Source organism: Zeugodacus cucurbitae, chromosome 4 (assembly GCF_028554725.1).
Source record: "Zeugodacus cucurbitae isolate PBARC_wt_2022May chromosome 4, idZeuCucr1.2, whole genome shotgun sequence".
Classification (NCBI taxonomy): domain Eukaryota; kingdom Metazoa; phylum Arthropoda; class Insecta; order Diptera; family Tephritidae; genus Zeugodacus; species Zeugodacus cucurbitae.
The window spans coordinates 69,545,298-69,560,578 of record NC_071669.1 but is presented as its reverse complement, the minus strand read 5'-3'; the positions used below and the strand labels follow the sequence as shown (position 1 = coordinate 69,560,578).

The following is a 15,281-nucleotide window of genomic DNA, read 5'->3' as shown; positions in this document are numbered from 1 at the left end:
TTTGCTACTTTTAGTTTATCGTACGTTTTGTTTTTGTTTGGTCGTCTCTTTGTAGGTTATTGTTAAATTTTTATATATTTTGTTTTTGTTTGTACCAAAATTTGCTTGAATATTTATTTGCTTGATCACGCATCCCTCCAAACCGTTTGACTTTCCATAACAAGTGAGTTGTTGTTGGTGTATAAAGTGTGAATTTTTTGTGTGTGTTTGTGAGTAACTGTGGTAAGATATTTGTGTGTGTCTGAGTGCCCGTTTGTACGAAATTAGTGCAATAAGCGCTTGAATATAGATCTTTAACTAACTAATATACATTTAATTCAAATGGCGTAACACAAAATTTGTTTGCGTTGTTGTTGTAAATATTTTCTATAAGCCATAAACATAAGTGGAATCTGTTTGTTTTCTTGTTTCTGCTTTTTTGCTTGGGTTTACAACATTGAATTGTGTACTTACAAAATTAGTTGAATTAATTTCTGTAAGTTTTTTTAAACATCTTTTTTTTTAATTTTTGTTTTTGTAAATCTAATATTGTCTGAATGAATAACTTTTTCAAGACCTTTGTGTCCCTTCAGTTGTTGTTGTATTACTTAATTCTTTGGTGTGCATAAATATTAATTTAAAATACAGCATTTTTGTTGCCTTCGAGCATATTTTCAAAAATTTTATTTTTAATTTTTTTGGGTTTTATTTTTGTTGTGTTTTCAATTGATTGTAATTTGCAGAAATTATTTGCTCTTTGTGGATTTCTTGTAGTACATAATTAATATTTTTGTCATTTCTACTAATTTAATTTAAGATTTTCGTTGCTTGCAAGCGCATTTTGCGGGGAGTGAAATTGCATTGAATTTGAATTGTTTTTTTTATAATTTTTGGGCTGATTAAAATATTTTGTTTTTGATGTAAAATTTTCTTGGTTTCTTTTTGATTTGAGTTGGTGAAGTGAGTGTGGTTTTGTACAACTTTTGTTGTTATTGTTGTTATTACTGCTGGACTGTCTGCTGCCCTTATTGCATGGCAAACACGCCGGCCTGATGTACGGGACTGTCTTCTTGGAGCAGAGGAATGCCTAGAAGATTGAGAAAGTCACAATTTTAATGAAAAGAAGAATAGAAAAGCGATATTGAAATTCAAAATAAGAAAAATGTTATTACATTTGACAGCTAACTAAGTGAATGTTTTAAGCTGCACTTGAATTTCAACTTGAAGAGTACAAAGTTTGTATATAAAAACACTATACATTACTAGAGATGGAGATTTTCAAAAATTATTTAACAAAAACTATAAACAAATTTCAAAAAAAAAAAACTAGTTTTACATATTTTTCAAGTAATTTCAAATCGATATACAGTAGTATCAGCAAGGTACAATATGGTAACTGGTTACAGTGCGCTGAGGAACTAAATATAAGGAATTCTAAAAAAATGATAGAAATTTGGTTAGATTAGTTGAGGTTGATCGGAGATTTAAATTACAATTAAACTCTTTCAAGCAGTCTTTGTAATACCACACTTCCTGCAACGAAGGAGAATTATATTTCAACGAAATGTCCAGAGGTGTTTCAACCTCAACATCAGACTAATCGTGCAGTAATCGGTCAAATTGTATAATAGGATTGCATGGAGTATAAACAACTTTCTGGACTCATTAGAGTCTTATACAGCACTCGCTTAGTTGAAAAAAAAATTGTCGAGAGTATCATTGATTTTTTCCAGCGATCATAAAAAACACTAGCTTAACTATGATTTCCTAGAGGCAAAAGAAAAATTCATTTGTTGAGAAACTTATATCTTTAAACTAGAATAGGATAGTTTTGTCTTGAAATGTCTACTATGAACTCCCAGTAAAAGAAAAGTTTATAATTTTGACTTGATTATATACTTCATGGAAAACAAGAATTAAACTGCTGACATTTACTAAGACTTCTAAATATCGTGAATATATTCACTATGAAAGCTCCAAATGACAGCCGAAGCTTTCACTAATTATGTTGATGTGTATTTTTAAAGAATATGTAGCTGGAAAATTAAGTAGGGCCTGCAGAAGCTGAAAGCTTTAAATAACAACCGAAGCTTTCACAAAACTTTCAATATTACGATGAATATGTAGAACATCCGATTCTACATCTACTACTACAGATTTTTGTACAAATGTATACTTCAAAATACACGAGTAATAGAACAGAAATTAAATTACAATTTTATACAAAATCTCCATTATATCGATAGTAAGAGAAGACTTTATTTTAATGTACGGATATGAGTACTACATACATGGGAAATATATCATTTTGTATTTAAACTGGATAAATACTCTAAACTTTTGTAAAAAGCTAAAAATACAGGTTTACAAGAAAAATTTGAATATATTCTATTACGGTTATATATAAAAGTATGCTTTTTTACTTCGTAAAAGCTCTAAGCTTTCACACATGATTTCACGTATGATTTTTTACGTCGCAAAAGCTCTAAGCTTTCACACAAAGCTAAATGCAATTCAACTAAATATGTTTGAATGTATGCGTTGTTTCTACAATTAAATGCCGTTATTCACAAAAGGTCATAGCGAACCTACATACATCATAAACGACGCTTACAGACATAAACAACAGCACAAATGTTCAAAAATGTGGATAAATATTCGAACTTTCAGGTCTCAATCCACGTTGATGTAGCTGAAAGTATGCTGCAAGTGTAAAATAAGCATTACAATTTACATATCGATTTAAGCTGAACAAATTTGAGTAAACATAAATTGTGATCGGTAACTGGTTTGTGGCGCATAAAGCGCATTAAATAAGTGCAACAATGGATACGCATGCTTACGTGACGGATCTCATAGTGCCATTACGTCGTCACCACCGCCTCCACCAGTATCGCCCAAATTAGTTTGTGAGCCAATATTATTTTTCGCCAATATCGTATCCGTGTCCACACAACCCTTGAAACGCATTTTCGCATCATCACCCACATAGACGGTCTTCTGGCAGAGCAGCAAGACCAGACAGGACACCACAAACAACACCGACGGCACAACTGAGGCGATGACAAACTGCCGATAGGTGACCTCTAAGTCGAAGCGTGCCACGACTATTTCCTTCTTCGATGGCGAGTAGAAGCAAGGGAAACGCGCACGTGCATTGTGATCGCTGCCATCACGGCCGAAATCCTTCAAGAACTCCTTGCACTCATCCATCAGCGTGTTGACACAACCCTCCAGATTGATCATGAGCTTCGACTCATTTGAAATGGTCAAATCAAAGTCGGGCGGTGCTATTTCCGGCGTCGGCACCGAAACCGATATGTGCAGATGACTCAAATATGTGAAATTGGTTAGATCCGTGAGCATATTGTGTTCCAACGTCGAGCCGTTAATGCAATCCAAAGCCTCCACGCGATCCGATGTGTTCTTTATGAAGTAGCATGATGCCATCACCACATTATCCGCGGATTCATTCCACACTTCTTCTTTAGTCTCTGCATTGATGGCATTTTGACACTGCGACAAATACACTTTATCACCACTCAACACCACCACATTCTTATTGCGTGTCGGTATGTCAACGCAACGTCGGTCACAATTGTAGGGTGTGCGTATTTTGCGGCACGTGCCGCGATTACACGAAAACAAACCGTTTATGTCCATACAATTGATTTTCCCCCGTCTGCCCGAACACTTCACCGGCGAATCGCTATTCTTGAAGACACACTCGAACGCATCGGTTATATTCAAGCATTGACCTTCGGTGCAATTAAATGTACCCGTCAAATTTTTGCACTCATCATTTATGCAGCGCGCCTTATCGGCGCGGTCCTGATCGATGCCATAGCATGTCTTATTCGCCGAATTCGTACAATTCTGAAAGGTGAGATTCGTGCCGTTGGTACGCAAATTTACATAGATTTGTATGCAGGCGCCCGATGTCTTACTCAAGCACCACTCACCGCACGAGCCCCACTCACAGTTGTCCTTGTTGACGGCGCGCGTGGTGGTGCACATGACGGGCGTTGGATCGATGCCGCTCTTGAAGGCGCGCGTCGACGGCATGTAAATGGCGACCGTTAGATAGACCAGCGCCACCGAGCTCAGCACGAGTGTCATTTGGCACACGCAAATTGTGCCACAAATGCGCTGATCCTGTGGCGGCACAATGAGGTCCTCACTCGGCACCTTCTTCTTACCCATTGTGGTGGCGGTTGCGGCGGTGTGCGACTGTTAAGCGCTGGCAGTTAAATTGGTTGTTGTTTTGTTGTTGTTTGGTTTTTGTATTTTTTTATTTACACTTAGCTGCTTTTGACTGTTTTCAGTTTACTTTAACTGGAAGTTTCTCCCAACTACTCGTCGTTGTCAGTTCGCGTAGGCGTCGTCGCTGTGTGGAACCCACTGTAGTTTGTGTATGTATGCATAGATGTTGTTGTTTATTTGTTGTTGCTTTAGTGAAATGAGCGCCTCAATGAATTTGTGTTATTGCTGCTCTGCCATGTAAATCGATTGTAGCATATGGCTGACCCAGACACACATACACACATCAGCACGCACACATACATGAACGCGCACAGAGTGTGGTACCGTCAAAACCGCGCCTACGCTGCGCTAAAAATTTTCTTTGAAATTATATAATTTCTTGTATTTTTGCGCTTTTCTGCGCTTTTCTGCACTTTAACACACACTTTCACTGGATTTTTTTACTTTTTTTCACGTTTAATCACGCGCATATTGTCTATGTGCTGTTCGGGAAAATGTTGCTAATATTGATTTTTCCGCTTTCGGGCAGTTAGTTGGTTGGCGTAGCTGTTGGTTATTTTAGGCTTCGTGCACGTTAAATTTACCGTTTTTCCTGGTCTTGTCTGTCATAAATTTTGATTGAGCACTAAATTTTTTTGTGGCTAATAATGTCAATAATGGCCACACACATACACATCCACGGTGTATGAAAGTATTTAGAAGGATTGTGGTGACTTGGTCACAATGAAATTACGCACAAACACACACACAGCTGTGTCGCCTAACCAGCAATTCAATATTGTAAAATGGAGGTCAAATGCTGAACCTCAAATCGCACGGCACCACGGACTGGCTAGCGCCTCAAGCACTTGGTACAGCTGCACCGAAGCGTGTCCTGCTGCTGGCACATTACTCCACACCGCGTCGTATGTCGACTCTCAATGACACGCCATATTCTTCCTAAATATTAGATTTCACTTATAGATTGATCGATGTCACCTACACACATACAGTTAATGGCTTATAATTCTTTATTGTTTTGGTATTAATTAGATTTTAGTTTTTGCTTTTCAGTTGAACTATTAAACAATTTTTATATTTTTTCGTATACTCTCGTCCGTTGCACCGTTCCGACCACGGGCAATATGAGTATGTTGTGTGTATTGCGAAATGTCTAAACGGCAACCCGAGACAATGCCTATACGCCAAAGCCAAAAGTGGAAAAGTAATCATCGTAAACTGCTGGGAGAGCTGAGATTTCGGAGAATCTGTGAGCGCACGCAAACACACATACACACACTCACACTGCCACACATGGAACATAAATTGGTGCTGAAAGTGCTGTGAAAGCTTTGGTAGAAGCAGAAACAATTACAAAAACGCAAAGCTATCACGCATGCGCATGCGCTCCACATGCTGGAGCAAAGCAGTTGGAAAAAAATCGATGTCAAATGTTTTTGTTTTTGTTTTTGTTTTATTTATTATAATTTTCTCGAGTTATTTTGTTCATTATGCGACAGCAGTTTTGGTCCTGACATTCTTCACGCTGATGGCAGTTTGCCCATTTCGCCGTCGCCGCTCGACCTCACTCACTGTGCCGCTTACTTTCCCCCCATTCAGTTTATGGCCAACTTGGCGCTGCTTGTCTGTTGTTCACAGCTACTTTTGCTTTTTTGCCACTTTCGCAACTTTCGCCCCGGCATTGCATGACATTTGGCAATATAGTCGGACAGTCCTTTGCCTCGCCCGCCTTGTGTACTCTTTATTCGTCATATGCTGAATTGCTAGCCTCTGCTGTCGTTTTCCCATTCGACTTCATATGTGTTTCTGGGGTGTGTTTTTATTGGGTCGACGCACACATTACAACAACACGCGTGTACAAATCGTGCTTTGTTCTTTTTCGACAATTGTGCTTTGTGCTTTGCGCTTTATGGGTTGTACACGTATTTGTTGAATTAATATTGAACTCAATTATGTTGTTGTTGCTATTGACATGAATTTATATTTTATAAACTAAGTTCCATAAAACTATGGCGGTTGTACTTGCAGTACCAGTCTTACCAGTCTTACTTGTTAATCATGCTAATGAGCTTCCTTAGCTGGTAGGTAGTTATCGATCTAGCGGTGAACCTAGAAAACGGGTCGTCATAAAAGAGTCGCGTGATTGCTATTTAGCATATAAATTCATTCGACGCGTTGTATGCTGTTTTGGTAATATTTAATTGGCGAATTGGTCGGTTGAGATGCCTAACAAGAGATAAAAAGCTCCAGTCTCAATTATGGTATGAGCAGCTAGTTTGTTGCTCTACAAGCGATTTATTTTGTAGTTTCTGGTTTTGCGAATATTATTTTTCCCCACTTAGCTAACGTCGCCCTTGAGGCTAACTATTTTAACTGAGATTCTGCTCTTAGATATTTGCTTTCTTTATATCCCCGCAAAACTATTACGACTATGTAAACTGACGTTGAGCAACACCAAAAGCTCCGTCATGATTGGGAAGGACCTTTCCGAGCCGTTTGATACCAAGGGAGGTTTCAGACAAGGTGACTCACTATCGTGCGACTTCTTTAACTTGATGTTGGAAAAAATAACACGAGCTGCAGAGCTAAATAGAGAAGGTACAATCTTCTACAAGAGTGTACAGCACCTGGCGTACGCCGATGATATTGATATCATCGGAAGCAACAACCGCGCCGTTTGTTCTGCTTTTTCCCGCATGGATAAGGAGGCGAAGCGAATGGGTCTGGAGGTGAATGCGGACAAGACGAAATATCTCATGTCATCAAGCAAACAGTCAGCGCACTCGCGTCTTGGCTCCCACGTCACTGTTGACAGTCATAACTTCGAAGTCGTAGATAATTTCGTATACCTGGGAACCAGCATTAACAACACCAACAATGCCAGCCTCGAAATCCAGCGCAGAATCACTATTGCCAACAGGTGCTACTTTGGACTGAGTAGGCAATTGAACAGTAAAGTCCTCTCTCGACGAACCAAAATCAAACCCGTCCTGCTTTATGGTGCAGAAGCTTGGACGATGTCAACATCAGATGAGACGACACTAGGAGTTTTCGAGAGGAAAATTTTACCGCAGACGATGGAACGATGGGCTGTACGAGTTATACGACGACATTGACATATTTCAGCGAATAAAAAGACAGCGGCTACGCTGGCTAGGTCATGTTGTCCGAATGGACAAAAACACTCCAGCCCTGAAAGTGTTCGATGCAGTACCCGCCGGAGGAAGCCGAGGAAGGGGAAGGCCTCCACTCCGTTGGAGGGACCTGGTTACATTTGGAATCTCCAACTGGCGCCGAACTGCAAAGGAAAGAGAAGAGTGGCGCGCTCTCATCGATTCGGCTATAACCGGCTAAACGGTTGAACGCCAATAACATACATACATATAGCCTATTCGGTCGGGATGCTTGAAAAACTCATTGTCTCAATTTTTTTCTACATTTTATATTGAAAATTTTCACTAAAAAATGCTTTGAGTAAGCTTGTTTATTTTGAACCCATTCATCTACGAGGTGTGTTCAAAAAATAATGGCAATTTTGTTTTTTAAATTTATTCCTCCACATTAACGTTATCGCCTTCAAAATAATCCCAATTCGATGTTATGCACTTATGACATAGCATCTTAGAACCGCCGCTTTTGGCTCTTTCAGTGATTTCTAGGATGCTTGTAAAAGGACGGAACTTTAAGATTCCCTTTTGTTTTGAAAATAGTAAAATGTCACTCGGAGTCATGTCTGGCGAATATGGAGGCTGTGGTATCGTTATCGTATTATTTTTGGACATAATTCACGAAGAAGCAATAAAGTGTGAAGTTCTAACAAACGCAAATCGCCAAGCTATTAAAAACACGTCTAAACTTAGCGGTTGCTACAGACAAAATAAGCGATCAAATGAAAAAAAAAATTAGAATTGAACTCACCAAACCAATGAAATTTTACGATTCCCGTTATTTTTTGATTCCACCATGTGCAATCATATACAGAAATGTGGCTTACACATTTTCTTTTTCGGAAAAAGAACTGTAAATGTAACTGTTTTTGGTATACGTGACTTTTATTCGATAAATAGTCCCTTGGCTCTTATATGCTTTAATCATCTTGCCACTTATGAAAAATCACTAACTACTAAATAATGTAAATTAAAACAGCTTTTATCTTTACATATACGTCAATAAGAACTCTTTTAGTCTTACTCCATAATTTCTGTTGAGTATTCTTTGTGCCTTTAATGTGCAATAAGCTACATCCATGTTCTCTAAATTACTGAATGTAAACCTTGCTATAGTAGGAGATAAGCATGATTGTTAATATCACCGCAGGATACTCTCAACGGTAATATCTTTCACTCCATTAATATTGCTTCGTACATACTGACTTTCAGCACCATCACTAGAGCAACGAACTTCCCATTCTCCATTTTGGCGAACTATATTAAACATTACACCGAACTTTGCTGGAGATTGGAATATAATTATGATTTTCATATCGTTGAAGGCTCCTTCCATTGTGTGCTGCAAGGAATGTAGATATTTCTCAATACTTATCCCTTACATCTTCCTTGATCATGCATATTGAGGTAGCGATGCCAAATATTGCAAGACGCCCATGAACGATTTTATAATTGAAAATTGACTACTTTATGGTAGTAGTACGCACTAACATAGTATACCTATACGCCTATTATGTATAGTTTCATTAGTCACATTTACCGGCATCGCCGTCCAAGTGAGTCACATTTGATCAATGAGGAAGGGTTCTGTTTATAAGCCTACCTAAACATAAAACTTTGAAGATGTATGAAGTTGAAAAAATTTTGATTGCTTCGACATTTAACACCAACGACAGTACTCCATTTAACAGGGACAAATATAAACATCGTATTTTACGCAGACATTTTATATTTAATAAGTAACTAGCGGATAGGGCGGACGTACTGCATGATATTTCAAGCTATTGGGATATTAAAAAAAGTATGAAATGAAACACATAATTAATAATTGGATGTACTATATATTTAATTGGATTGACGATTTGGTACACCGACAGTAGCGACATATGATTATAAAACATTTCTCAAAAAAATTTTCCCACAAAATTTTTTTATATACCTTTAGGCAGTTACTATACAGTTACAATTATACCATATATTGTTGACAAATATAAAGCACAAAAAAATGTATAAAGGAAAATTAGTTAAATGCATAGTTAAATTGGACCGTATCTCGACTACCAAGCATTCTCGAATCCACCTGAAGACACACAAAAATTGCATTCATATCGGTTCAGCCATTTAGGAGGAGTTCAATGACTAACACACGTACAGAAGAATTATTTATATAAGATATTTGCAATCAGCCAAAATATAAGACATTGGAAATAATAAAATAGTAATCAAATGAGATTTTGTTTAAATACAGAATATTATTAAGATAAGAAGATAAAAACAGCATATCGTTCATGCACTAGTTTATTAGCGAGGGTGATCCACGGCGTATGCTGAACTTCGAATGCTTCGTTAACCAGTAGAGTTGGGAAATGTATGACTAACGCACTGCATTGAGTTCAACCGAATATTAATTTCGAAGAAATCAAATGATAAACTTCTTATTTCATCTCTTGAAATTATATTTATTAGCTTCCACTGCTCTAGTATTATGATAAACTTTATTTACTTATTCACCTTATTCCACGTCGCCAAACGGTGCGCTATTTCTTGGTGCAGCTCTTATTAACCATAAAAGCCTTTTACAGCGGATGGATTCTAAGGATATTATTATGACGGTTACCATGACAAAAATTAATAAATAAAAAAAATATATCACAAAATAAAAACTTTTCACTTCAAGCAGTCGTTTTTTAACCAAAAGCTTTCTAGAGCCACCAATAAATGACACACGTTATGTTAAAAATATTAAAATTCACTAAATATTTGAATCGACTTTTGTTAAATTGTATAAATAGGGTGAATTGTGCACCTAATCCTTGCTACTAAGCCCTTGCCTTTCGCCGTTTATTGTGCATCGTTATTTATAGCACGAAATTGCATCTTATTTCTACGTCATTGCATTGGCTCAAGTGCACTAACCTGCTTCTGTGTGGCCTCCGAATTTCCCTCCAACCGCACTTTCCTCTTTCGAATGCTTACTCTGTTTACAAATCGTTTTTCAACTGCAGTCCATCGGATATATATTTTTTATTATACACTCGAACTAGTATCTAGTACTTATGTGCAGGTACATGTGCTCTGCCACTTTTTTTTTTTGCTTGATGGCCTCCTTTCGACGCTCAAGTTGTTATTATGAAATCACTTCAGCCACATATTTCATAGCCATTTTTGTTATTGTAAACTACACTGCACTTCACAACACACCGTACATTAATTAATTCCAATTCCATACGCAGCTGCAATGCAGTGCAATAAATAATTTTAGTTAGCTTCAATATACACTTCTCAAGCCAGAAATATCAATAATATTGAAATATTTAGTGTCACACGGTGAACGAGAATTTTCTTTTCCACGTTCGAAGAGCGTACAACATGACTGGTGCGCAACGAGCAGACTGACACTTGTTTTCCACCATTTCGGAGAGGTCCTTTTCCCCAAATGTGTCGACCAAAACGGAATGCCATCCACATTGCGCTGTCACTTGGTTTCACCCATTTGATGTTGAGGCTTGCCAGCCTGCCTGCCTGCGAAAGGCGTGTGTAATGGAATGTGAAGTTGGATGGACATTTGAGAGCCAACATAAATGGAGAGTGAGAGAGAGCGTGAGCAATAATATGAGAGCAAAGTTTTGTTGGCCAATAAAAGTAAAGCTAGGAGTATCATTTCCCAGCGAGAGAGTTTTTCTCAAGAGATTGAGAGCGTAAATAGAGTGTGTATTGAAGAGAGTGTATGAATGTTTGGCGCGGCTTGTCCTTTTGCACAATTTTACGTCATCGTCCAATAACTGTTTTTGCTTATTTTCTTTATTTAGTGCTTTCGTATCTTGCACAAGCAATCAATGAGTCATTTGGAGTAGTTGGAAGTTTTTCAACATTAACTACAACTACATGGTATGGCGTTTGAGTAGGTTGGTTTATTATGCGCGAAGGTATAGGTCAGAGTTCGTAGCCTCTTTGGTAATATTTGTTTTGCTTACGGATGGGTCGAATCTAGAAGAAGTAAGTTATAGTCTATATATGGTGAACCAATATTAATACAGTATCTATATCGTGAGCGTAAAATGAATGAACCGTACTATTTAGATGAGTTAAAATGCTCATAACTCTATGCTAACAAATTGTTAAAGCAAAGTCTTAAGATCAAATCCCTTTCCTAGAACTACTTTAGGCCTCATTAATGTTTCAAAAAGTTATAAATACATCCCGTTATGAACTCAATGTATATATAATTATAATTATGAACTTTTAGAAATAATGTTTAATTTATTTTTATTAAATTTACAAATATTAAAAATCAATACTGAAATATGATCAGCTCCATTATTTGTTGTAAAAAATTTGTTATTGGTAATGGAGATTAAAGTAAACAGTTAAGTAAACCATTCTCTCACCATTTCATGTTGACCAGGCTTAGGTTGGGTCACACATGATGACGTACATTGTATAAAGAAAGCTTATGCTAAATGTGCCTAAATGGAGAGGCGCTGAGAAACACATTTTCTCCACAAATTGTCAATAAGTAGGTTTATGAAAAAAAACGGTGCTCTTTTTATATCAAAATTCCAACTGAGGGAGCTAAGAAGTGTGATTAATACGAATGAGAGCGAAAAGAACGGACAACAATGAATGAAAATGTCAACTTTGACACATAATGTTGAGAGCGTTTAAGACAACTAGAAAATGTAAACAAATATCAATGAATGGAAATGTTTGTTTTGACAGCTGGATTTCAAAGTTAAGGTTTGTGTGAGAGATACTCAGTGCTGTGAGAGTAAGAATAAGTAAATGAGTTTAACTAAAAGCTATTATAGTAAAGTGGAAGGCGAGGAGCACAAACGATGGCTATAGGGAGCATAATATTTTGACATATTAAACTGTTAATGTTCCATATAAAGTGATAGAGTAATTATTAGAGAGCAAATAACGGTTAAGAAATGTCAAATTTTGTAAAAATAAATAAAAGCTGATTTGAAATTAGTTTGTTTAAATTGACTGATGTCCATAACACATTGAACCAAATTTTATATATGGCATGACATTTGAATTTTTGACTCACGCAATATTTTTAAGATTTAATTTATGCTTTGTATAAAGTTTAACATTTCGTTTATAACTGTCAGTTTGACATTTGTTTAGAGTTTTGACATTTGTTTAATAGTTTGACAGTGGCTCTCTATAAAGCATATTAATTACTCAAGAGAGCATTTCTTGATAGCGCTCATTAGTTTCCACAAACTTCTCATTAAATTAATTGTGCTCCCATGCAGTTTTCAACCACACTCACTTGCTTCAATCAAAGCTCTATTCACGCACTCAATTGCGCTCTGCCAGTCATAAGCTCCGCTAACGTTCTCTTCGAATACCTCAGCCTGGGCTAGTGTCACAGCGATTATGCAGTGTTTCGTAGGTGCCTCGTTCTAGTCGCGCGTTAGTCCTTACTGTGAAGAGTTTAATCAGCCAGTCAGCCATTTGTACATTCCGGTTTTTTTCGAGCGTCCGTGGTTGTATGGTGTGGTCCGTTGAAATGGCCACCGACCGTCGTAGTGTGTGTGGCAAAAGGTTTTGCACTTAAACGCTACCACGACCTGAAGACATTGTACAGTGTATCGTACGCGAGTATATATAGTATATAATCAGGTCGCAACGAGGGAATTGGCAAAAATGGAATTGTATTAAATACAGTAAAAAACGGAGTATAAAAGCAAATGGAAAATGTTAAAAAATAATAAAAAAAAGAATTTTAAACAGTAAAGTACGTGATACTCCGCTAAAAGGGAGCTATCAAATTGAATATTCTATATATAATATATATATTGCAGAATCAGGTGTGAGTAGGAGCATGCGAAGCGAATAAGAATACATAATATAGTAATAAAGTGGTAAAAGCAGTGTCTGGCGTTGGCTGAATTATTTTTGCGCTGCGCTCGAACATTGTGCGATAATATCTCTGCGAAAGCGTGTAGGAAGCGAAAGAGTTGTATTATTATTTGAAGGACTAAAGAACGAGCAGCATACAAACAGACACACATTCACATGCTAATGCCTAACCGAGTGTGTGTGTGTGTGTTTGTGTGCAAGCATATAGTATATATATACCCCTGCTTATGTATTATTATATGCCATGCACATGTCACGCTATATATAGCAACGCGATATTCAATATAATATACATATATATATGTATATGAGTATATATAGGCATAAGCAAGTGTCTTTAAGCTCACATATGTACATACACTCAGCACTCTGCAGCATATGAGTAGCTAGTATATAAAATATTTACAAAGTCAAAGCAATAAAAATGTGCAAATAAAAGTGACATTGAAGGGAATAAAGTGTAATGTAAGGCAAAAAAAGGCAAGTGCAAAACTGCGTGGCGGAAGTATTAAAAGTGTGTAATCAAGCAAGAGATAAAGCCAGCAAAAGAAACACACAACAAACTTCTCGACATGAAAAAATACAACAAAAAACGTGAAAAAATACATAAAAACGTTTGTAAATTGAACGAGTGCAGTGACACAGCAGGCCACTAAGGTTAATAGAAAATACGTGAAAATCATTAACTGCTGAAAAAATAGAGAGGAGAAATGCGCAAAAATTCGAGCACGTAAAATTGCTTTTCGTCATAAAAGAACGAACACAGCGATGCTTGTTTGTACGCAAATTATTAATCAAATGAACGCATACAAACGTACAAACATACATACACATGTACATACATATATGTGTATGCGCATATGAAGTAATAGAGTTTTGCTGCTTACCTGCGTAAAAGCTTTGCATGTAATACAGGGCGTATGAGTGTTTTCAAAATTACACATATGAATATGAATGTCGCGTATACGCCATGGTACACGTATTGTATTGCTCGCCGAGTACGTGTAGCATGTTGTAGCGTGTGAAAAAATTAAATCGAAAACGGAAAATAAAAAATATATAGAAACAACTTTGAGCATGCGAATCAAAATTTAATGGACACAACTCGTTTGTGTGCGCTTGTGTTTGTGTGCACCCCAACAATAACAGAAATAATTGCCCGGTCAATATATAGTTTTGCGTGCTCATGCTCATATGAGTATGTGTGCAAGTGTTTGATTGCCCTGCGGGAAAACTGAGCAAGTTATTAGTGGCTATTGTCAAAGTGGTTAAAAACAAAAATCTGAGGTTTGCTCTACTTCTGAGTATTAAACTATTGTGTTTACTTACACGTACATGAGTACTCAATTGGTTCACAATAATTTTGTTAGAAAATATTTTTACTAGCAACAATACAATTTTATGTATTTATTTTTTAATATTATAATATTAATTTTATTTATTATTTATTATTTATATTTATTTTTATTTTATTTTTTATTTTATTTATTTATTTTTAATAAAAAGAATTACATAAAAGTGTTAACAGCGATATTATTTTCAATTAAAGCTGCGCTATAAATAAAATGTCAACATTTTTTTATTAGACTTGAAACTCCATAAGCTTCCAACATCTCACATCTGCATTTCATAAATTTCCATTAAAGATATCAAGTATACCCTGTCTGGCATGTTAAGGCTATATGTCGGAGCCAGAATTTATAATATTAGGTTGTCAAATATCTCCCTTCCTCTCTTTTTTGCTCTTTATTCAATGCTTTATACAAAGTGTTACAGTGATCGGATTTAGTTCAAAAACGGCAACTTCATAATACCTCCCTCGTAGAAGCCCCCCTCTTATTTGCGAAGAACTCGGACAGCCACTTTTCACAAGCCTCTTTTGAGTTCAACTTTACACCACCAAGGGCGTTCGCCATGGACAGGAACAGGTCCCGGGCTATATGGTGAATGCGATAAAACCTCCCATCCGCGCTCCCGTAGCTTCTGACGAGTCATCAA

At 36.8% G+C, this 15,281-nt stretch overlaps 1 protein-coding gene across 2 annotated transcripts; it reads right to left on the bottom strand.

Annotated features, from left to right (window-relative positions):
* Positions 1 to 851: 851 nt before the first annotated feature.
* On the bottom strand, positions 852 to 5,432 carry LOC105213527 (uncharacterized). 2 transcript variants are annotated; one of them, XR_008470767.1, is made up of 3 exons: positions 2,823 to 5,432; positions 2,576 to 2,682; positions 852 to 1,066 (listed from the first exon to the last, which is right to left on the bottom strand). XR_008470767.1 is itself a non-coding variant. In XM_011186416.3 (2 exons), the coding sequence occupies exon 1, from the start codon at positions 4,180 to 4,182 to the stop codon at positions 2,833 to 2,835; it is 1,350 nt and encodes a 449-aa protein (XP_011184718.1). In that variant the 5' UTR covers positions 4,183 to 5,432; the 3' UTR covers positions 852 to 1,066; positions 2,823 to 2,832. The 2 variants fall into 2 exon arrangements, 1 of the variants encoding a protein (XP_011184718.1); XM_011186416.3 differs by lacking the exon at positions 2,576 to 2,682.
* Between the last annotated feature and the right edge of the window lie 9,849 nt (positions 5,433 to 15,281).

Bases quoted from the DNA above. Each gene is read 5' to 3' on its own strand.
- LOC105213527 (XM_011186416.3), bottom strand. From the start codon at position 4,182: ATGGGTAAGAAGAAGGTGCCGAGTGAGGACCTCATTGTGCCGCCACAG.